The sequence below is a fragment of the Bradysia coprophila genome, unplaced genomic scaffold (genome assembly GCF_014529535.1).
Source record: "Bradysia coprophila strain Holo2 unplaced genomic scaffold, BU_Bcop_v1 contig_297, whole genome shotgun sequence".
NCBI classification, from domain to species: Eukaryota; Metazoa; Arthropoda; class Insecta; order Diptera; family Sciaridae; genus Bradysia; species Bradysia coprophila.
Window position 1 is genome coordinate 7,795,075 of NW_023503555.1, and position 7,842 is coordinate 7,802,916.

General features: G+C 38.6%; 1 protein-coding gene across 2 annotated transcripts; it reads right to left on the reverse strand.

Moving 5' to 3' along the window:
• Window positions 1-460: 460 nt before the first annotated feature.
• Window positions 461-6,305, reverse strand: LOC119079040 (sodium-dependent nutrient amino acid transporter 1-like). 2 transcript variants are annotated; one of them, XM_037186828.1, is made up of 11 exons: window positions 6,141-6,305; window positions 3,899-4,108; window positions 3,687-3,834; window positions 3,495-3,629; window positions 3,205-3,433; window positions 2,778-2,929; window positions 2,595-2,713; window positions 2,060-2,530; window positions 1,698-1,986; window positions 1,322-1,416; window positions 461-1,253 (listed from the first exon to the last, which is right to left on the reverse strand). In XM_037186828.1, exons 2-11 carry the CDS (start codon window positions 4,037-4,039, stop codon window positions 1,083-1,085), a joined length of 1,950 nt encoding a protein of 649 aa, XP_037042723.1. In that variant the 5' UTR covers window positions 4,040-4,108; window positions 6,141-6,305; the 3' UTR covers window positions 461-1,082. The 2 variants fall into 2 exon arrangements, with proteins under 2 accessions (XP_037042723.1, XP_037042722.1); XM_037186827.1 differs by lacking the exon at window positions 6,141-6,305 and having other exon boundaries at window positions 3,899-4,336.
• Window positions 6,306-7,842: the final 1,537 nt, after the last annotated feature.

Sequence of the window (7,842 nt, forward strand, 5' to 3'; positions counted from 1 at the left end):
GATGCTTATCTTTGTTCAAATGACATCGTTGATCGTTGAGTTTCAGCTTCAAAATCTTTTACAAATAAATTCGCCATATTACTGCGCCTACACACAATGACGTATGCAAAAATATTCGCCAATGCCAAATTCCTACTTTATTGGGCTGTCACTTTAGCATTGGCAAAATTGATTTTATGTAATTCAGTGATGATATTTGTAACCTACGCCGCCTGTGATCAATATCGTATGAACGTATTTTATCGATAAAGGATTTGCAAGGTGTTTTATCGCACTAGTGCGATAAATGCCACGTGTTACAGAAGTCACGATTTTCTTCATTGCATAAAATTTTGAATGCAACACGAATCGTATATTATCGCACACGACGTTTTGACCACCTCGGCTTCGCCTCTGATTGGAAATTTGACATCTAGTGCGATAATATACCTCAATACGATTCTTGTTCCATAAATAACCATTTTTCAATTTTGCCAACGTATCTTTCCAGTCAATTTCCAATAAGGCACAGTCGGGATTCAGTTGAACGGAAGTAGCATCAAGGAAGTGGAAGGTTCGTACATTAATAGCTACAAAAACCTGATCAACGTAAAAAAACACCGAGGTGTATATAAATCACTTAAGGTAATGCCAATCTTCTACACAACAAGAATTCACAAGAAATGCGGAACCCAAGTTTCGGGTGAATTTAAGTGCAGCGTCGTCTTTCGTCTGGTGTAGCGCAGACGATTTCGATGAATTGATGGAATGTATGATGATGACAGCATGGATGTCAAGACGTCATAAATTCTATTGAAATCGCAGCTACAGTGAATTTGCGCTGCACTCGAATTCACCCGAAACTTGGGTTCTGTGTTGATTTTTTTTTTGCAGCTTGCACCCTGGTGAAAATAAAATTCTCAAAGGTTCGAAATACGTAGTCTCATGGTCTCAATTCTATTGTCTTTTGAGACGTGAGACTACGTATTTCGAACCTTTGAGAATTTTATTTTCACCAGTGTACCTTCAGTGGTTTACTTAACTTTCACTGTAAGGGGTCAATCTTAACTAATTTCTAAAAACAAATTAATCTCCTAATTGCATTAAGTTGAGGTCTCCACTTTTACGTTCATCGCACCGGTCACATTGTTCTTAATTTTTTCCCAAATACTTAGTCCTTCCTGTTCGACGGGCAGCTCTTTGTGATACTTTTTATTGAGTTCTGGATCAATTGGTCCCCAAGTGGACAGAGGCTTAGCAGCATTTCGTATTTTCTTCGAAATAGAATTGAAATTCTCATTCACTCAGTCTGGCGACACTCTTTTGTGTCAATTACACAAACCTCTAATAACGTGGACCCTTTCTGCTTGTAAACAGCGTAAATAGCCCATCCAGGTATTTGTGATACTCCGACCACGAATATAATCCAGCCAATGACTGTCGAAAGATTACCCCGGGAGCATTAATTTCGATAAATTTATTTGAAAGAAGAAACCATAGCACTGCTTCTAGCATTAACACTCTTATAGTAGACGTCAAAGGTTTTGATACTTGTATGTGTGCGTGTACCATTGTATGCCTTGTGTGTTTTAACTCACACCAAGAAGGCTCCTGTCTTAACAAAAGAAATGCAAAGCCAATTCTGATACCATCAACATCCACATATTTTCTATGTTAATGCTGGGAGCAGTGCTATGGAAAAAGTCAAACATAATTACTGTAAACTGCGTTCGGATACGGTCTATCCTTATAAGTGATCGGATCCGGTGATTGGGCCAATTCAACCACAAAATAGACGAAAATCGCTATCATTAAAGCTGGCGTTACGATCGACCAGCATATGCGCCAATACCAACCAGTTTTAATGCCTAACATAAACTGAATATCGAAACACAATCGATCGACACCGTAGACCCAACAGAATGTTATCAATTGAGCAATTCCCAAAACAAACACGGGGAACGACACACCGAAGAAATCGATGAAATTTAGCAAGTGCTGACCACCCTGGAAATTTATGGAATATGGCGTTTCGTATCGCTAAACTCTCCTGCCTTATAAAAAACGATGCCACACTTACCGGTGTCGTATACATTATGCCGATAAAAAATTCGGTTATTGTCAACGGTATAACAATTTGCCACCGTTTCAAGTGTGGAAATCTGTCTTTGAGCACGGTAAACAGGCAAGTGGCCAGTCCAACATTACTTCCGATTCCGAGCACAAACAACATAAAGAAGAAAAGCACTGCAAACAGTTGCGGCACAACATCAAATTTCGATATGGCATTCGGATACGAAACAAAGGCCAATCCTGATCCACCCTGCACCACAGCAGTGATGTCCGTTGTGCCACTTTCGTGCGCCAAATTGCCCAATATCCCGAAAATGATGATACCCGAAAACAGAGAGGTAAACGTGTCCAGCATAGTGATAATCGTCGCATCTCTCAAAATATTGTGCGAGAAATTGTTGTACGAGGCAAACATGGTTATAACACCATAGCAAATGCTCAGCGAGAAAAACACCTGTGTTATAGCTGCGTACCAGACCTGTTGATGTAATCGTAACGGTTTTGCGAAATGGTTTGCATTCAAAAGAACGTTTTTATGTTACCGATGGTGAGTAGAGTAGATGCCATTCGGGTTTAAATAAAAATAGGATACCGTTGCCAGCTCCTGGTAGAGTGACCGAACGGAAAAACAAAATTGTCATGATGAGGTACGGGAAAAGAGCTGAAACAGGATGCAAGGCAGATGTAACAAACAAACGGTCAAAATGATGGGCCGTCTCAAATACCTAAGAAATAGGCTGCCTTGCCACTACTCTTGACGCCTCTGATCAAGATTAACGTTATTATGGTCCATGTCAATAGCAAGTAAAGTGCCAGCTGTAGATCAGGCGTGCCGACTCCGTCAAAAATGGTTTCTTTTTCCTTTAAAACGTCTTCACTGAAATCGAAACGAAGCCATCGTCGTCGGTTATTTTCAAACTAATGCTCGGAACGGGAACATGACAGGCTTGACCTGCACCTGATATCAGAAAACTTGATTTCCGTCAGGTCAGATTAAACCTGAGGTAACCTTAACCCCACATTAAATTCAGGTCTGGTAGCTTAGGGTCAGTTTCAGTATAAACTGAAATTTTTAGGCCTGAACCTAAAGTAAGAAAGCCAGCTCCAAAACATATCAGGTTCACGTTGAACATGAAATCCGTTAAAACTTACATGAAAAAAAATTCCGCCGATGTGGTACCATTAACTGGCAACTGATGGTCAGAATCTGGATCTAGACGTGCCGCCGAATCGTAACAGCTTTCGCCCCATTCCTCTCGACAATGGCTCCACGGTAATGTTGGATAAAAGGACGAAACGAAGAATCGTATTATTATGGCAACGGTTGATGCATAATACGATGTCACGAACATCGTTGCTAGCATCTGACCGTAGCCGATTCCTATTGTCGTGATCCTTGAAATCATTAATCAAATGCAAAGCGTCGACCAAATCGTATATACCTCTAGTGAGCGGACACAGGTCAAAGACGTTAATGCTGCTGCGACTCGAAAACTGACCGACTACCATTTCGAGGTAATATATGGGTCTTCCGACCAGAAATAGAACAATGATGTAAGGAATGACGAAAGCTCCCCCTACGTGATGAAACATTTCATTATATTGTCCCACCATTCACACTGTAAACTAATTACCGCCATTTTCCAGTGCTATGAAAGGAAATCTCCAAACGTTTCCGAGCCCTACCGAAAGTGCAATGCAAGACATGAGAAATTCTAACCCATTTCCCCAGCTGTCTCGTTTCGGTGTAGTAGCCGCGGCTCCATTTTCAACGTCGTCACTCTGTTGTTCAGTGGAATTGTAAGTAAAATTATCAAATTTAACTCTTACGCTACCGGTAGCCAACCTTTGAATCTTCAGTATTTTTGGATGTAGTTTGGAAATCGTCTCCGAGTTCCGTTCCGGACTCTTCCACAGAAATAGTCGAATTTTCGGTGACTGATGAAGTGTCCTTGTCAGGCCCCGTTTCAGATTGTCCCAGAGCCATTGTTTTTTTGTATGTGTAAAATCTCAAGCCGTGAGCTGAATTGGTGTCCCTTGATTCACAGTGCTAATACTTGAAAATCAAAAAGATTTTTTTTTTTCACCCATTGCCCAGAAGTATTTTGTTGGATTTCTTCGACGGTTTCGTAACTTTATTCAACAGTTACAGGACGAGCACAGAGCACAGCGTTAAAAGTCTTTGCCACTTTGTTGAACAAAAAGTAAATTTGCTCGTGCGACGATAGTTATAAACAACCTCATTGAAACGTTTCGCAGAACATCGCAGTCGTGATTATAGTAGATTATAGATGGGCTTGCTTATCTGAACCATTAATCACATTTATGATATTATTGTCAATATCCGTATTTACAACTACCTACGGTTGTTCTTGTTAAGCTTAATTTCCACTTACAAAAAAGCCACTCCGTTTTGCCTCCGTTTACGTAAACCACACCTCTTTTCTATTAGGTAATGTCAGATTTTTCGACGCCAAATGCAAAGACGGTAACGCTAACGCTCCGTTAAATGCAAATGAATGACAGTGGAACTGTCAACTAAAAAATAATTATATTTTGACTCGATGGATTTTGATCAAACAGAAACAGAATGCCAGTGTGTAGCACGGGATCTCAGGTCTGGCTGGATCAATATTTATGTAGAAACAAATTTTTTCTCGGCAAATCTGATTTGATATATATTACACACTTGTCACGAAGGATTCGAGGCTTGCCGAGACTGATAGTGACAAGTGTGCACTCTATTTTATTACATAAGCGAAAACGAGACAATAACATAGACCTGAAGTGTAATTTTTGAATTATTCTTCTAGTCAAGTAATTTTGACATTTGAACACGCTTATGTGATAAAACTATATTACTTCACCGTAGTTCTGAGATCCTGTGCAACACTCTGGCATTCTGTTTGATTAATATCGAGTCAAAATTTAATTATTTTTTAGTTGACAGTTCCACGGTCATACATTCGCATTTAACGTTGGATAAGTGTTAGCGTCTTTGCATTCAGCGTTTAAAAATCTAACGTTATCTATTGTTTAAAGTGTAAACGGAGAGAAAACTGAATGCTTTTTTTGTAAGTGGAAATCAAGACTTACAATGGAAACGTCTATTATTTATCCGAGCCAAGAGTAACAAATCTTTTTATTTTTCATTATATTGCCCGAGTCGACCGGATGGCCTTATTTTACTGTAGACATAGTAATATATTGACTCAAGTGGTATTAGAACATTTCATGAATCAGTCACAGTACTACGAAAAATAAACTTATCTTGAAAACTGGAAACCATATCGACTGCTTTTCTGGGAACCAGAATCTACACCAAACACCATTCTATCCGATGGAACAGGTCGGAATGTACGTAAATACACTGATACAACCAAACTTTATGTAACGGGGAATCACGACGTGTAACTTACGCACTTTCTGAATCTTCACCAAAAAGGAGGTATTTGAACTGCTGAAGGTAAAACAAGTCCGCAAGATTACACCAAACCCCAAAGTATATTAACCACTGAAGGTAATGCGAATCTTCAACGGATCACAAAAAATACGGAAACCAAGTTTCGGGTGAATTTGAGTTCAGCGTCGTATTTCGCTTGGTGTAGCGCTAACAATGGGATGTGGTGAATAGCATTCAATTGTTCAAAGAGCATTTCAACACTGCGAGAATGCTATCGAAATCACAGGTGCTATAGTCAATAGAGTCATTGCGTTGCACTCGAATTCACACGAAACCAGTGTTTCTTGTGTTTTTGTGGATTTGCATTACCTTCAGTGGTTTATATACATTAACGCAACCCGCAAATTTCGTGTGAAAAAGAGTACAGCGAGTACAGAGTACTTTGATTTGAATAGAATTTTCTTAGAATCATAGTTTGTGAAACAATAAAGTACAGACACACGTCAAGCAGATATAGAACATCTGCAACTGCAGGATCTATTCGTAATTTCGTACCACTAACCTTTTAGTTCGAGTAAGTCAATAGTAACTCCGATACGTTCACTTCAAGGTTGTAAACTTTCAGCCCCAAAGTTTACAGCCTTTCCGAAAATGCCATTTTCTCAGCAATCTTTTTTCAACTTACCGTTTCTGTACATCGATCTGACAGAGATGAAGTGCTCACGAGTCTCACTTTCCCTTAGGTTTGGTTCGTTAAAATTTTTTTTCCTGCAACTGATAACAAACTATGTGGCAAAAATATGAGCGCAGCCAATCGATAGTTAACACACTGTACAATCACCAGCCACGGAGAGCTGTGAATCAATTGAAATGGCACATTTGGTGGATTCGTTCGATTGGGATATCACGTTTACTGTTACAGGTTCTATATCTTTTTATATTGGCCATAAAATGATAACGACATATCGCTAGGCATAAATCAGACTTTCTTCAGAGTCCGCACATTACACAAAGTACTCAGTCTGGTCGATAAAAAAATCGCAACACCGCACGATATATACTAAGCTAACCATGTTGTTGTGAGCAATAAAATTAATGTTCCAAAAATGTGTGATTGAAAATCTAGCTGGATTTGGAATTTAATTCAGTTGACCTGCCGCCCGTTCGCAATCATTTATAAAGTCGTTAGTGAATTGAACTTTCAACGGCTGAAAGTTCGTAATCGACAAGACTGTATAAAGCTATTAGATTGCAAGCTTTCGGTAAAGGATTTTCTATGCAAATCAAATTCCCCAGACAGATTTTTTCGATAATTTTCATAATAAATAAAAGCGCAAAATGACCACGAACGGAAAAACCGTCATTTCGAAATTCTTCAATCGGATTTCTTTTAAATTCTTCCAATTTATTGTTCATCATTTCAGTTACTATCATGTGCTGATAATATAAATCCCTACCTGATTACGGTCTGTAATTTATTACATGCTCGTTGATGTTATTGTCCGAAGGAAAACAACAATGAACGGAGTTGCGTATCAACTTAAATTTTCCAAGAATAGTTTTGTAAACAGATTACCATCGTTCGCCTTCATTATAAGTTTGTGTGGCGCAGAGCCACCTGTTATCATATCTGCCTGTGAGTAAAAAGCACATTCTCTGTAGTTGAATATGTGCTGTTGTAGTATTCAGTATAAAACTTCAAGAAGTAACCTGACCAGGGGCTATTTAGTTGAATTTTTGGCGAATTTTTACGAATTTGGAGAATTTCGGCAAATTGGCGAATTTGGTGAATTTCGGCGAATTTTGACGAATTTTGACGAATTTTGACGAATTTTCTTTGTAATTAAAAAATTGTTGGATTATATTTTTTCATAATCTTATCAATAATATTTTCGGAAAATCAAATTAGTTATCTATCTTAGGTTGACGATTATTTTCAATATTCTTCTCAAAAAATTTCTCTTAAAAACCTCACGAGCATCCCCAAAATCTAAAAAAAAAAGTCCAATAAAAACCTCACAAACATCTCCGATATCTCAAAATGATGTCGGATAAACGATAAAGCCTCACGAAACTCTACAAGACAGAGGTCTTTAGATCAGTTATTTTTCTAAAGCATGCTAAAATGCTTTTTTAGCGAATGAGACATTTCCAGCTCGAAGCGGAGGTGTGTACTGGAGTCAAATTCGCTAAAAATGCCTCTTAGCATAAGTTAGGAACAACGTTTTTCCTAAACGACGTGGGAAATGAGAGACGAAGTCGCGATATTTCAACACTAGTTAGGAAAAAGTACTTTTAAGTACAGAAACGTACTCTACTGAGACAAAAAAGGCCTATATCAATCAAATTCAAAATTCTCGGGTTTGTTTTTCGGGTTGCTCCTTCCT

Coding starts and splice junctions, on each gene's coding strand:
- LOC119079040 (XM_037186828.1), bottom strand. CDS start 4,039: ATGGCTCTGGGACAATCTGAAACGGGGCCTGACAAGGACACTTCATCA. Junction 2,930..3,204: donor TCGGCGGAATTTTTTTTCAT/GTAAGTTTTAAC, acceptor TTTCGATTTCAG/TGAAGACGTTTTAAAGGAAA. Junction 1,254..1,321: donor AAGGGTCCACGTTATTAGAG/GTTTGTGTAATT, acceptor TCTATTTCGAAG/AAAATACGAAATGCTGCTAA.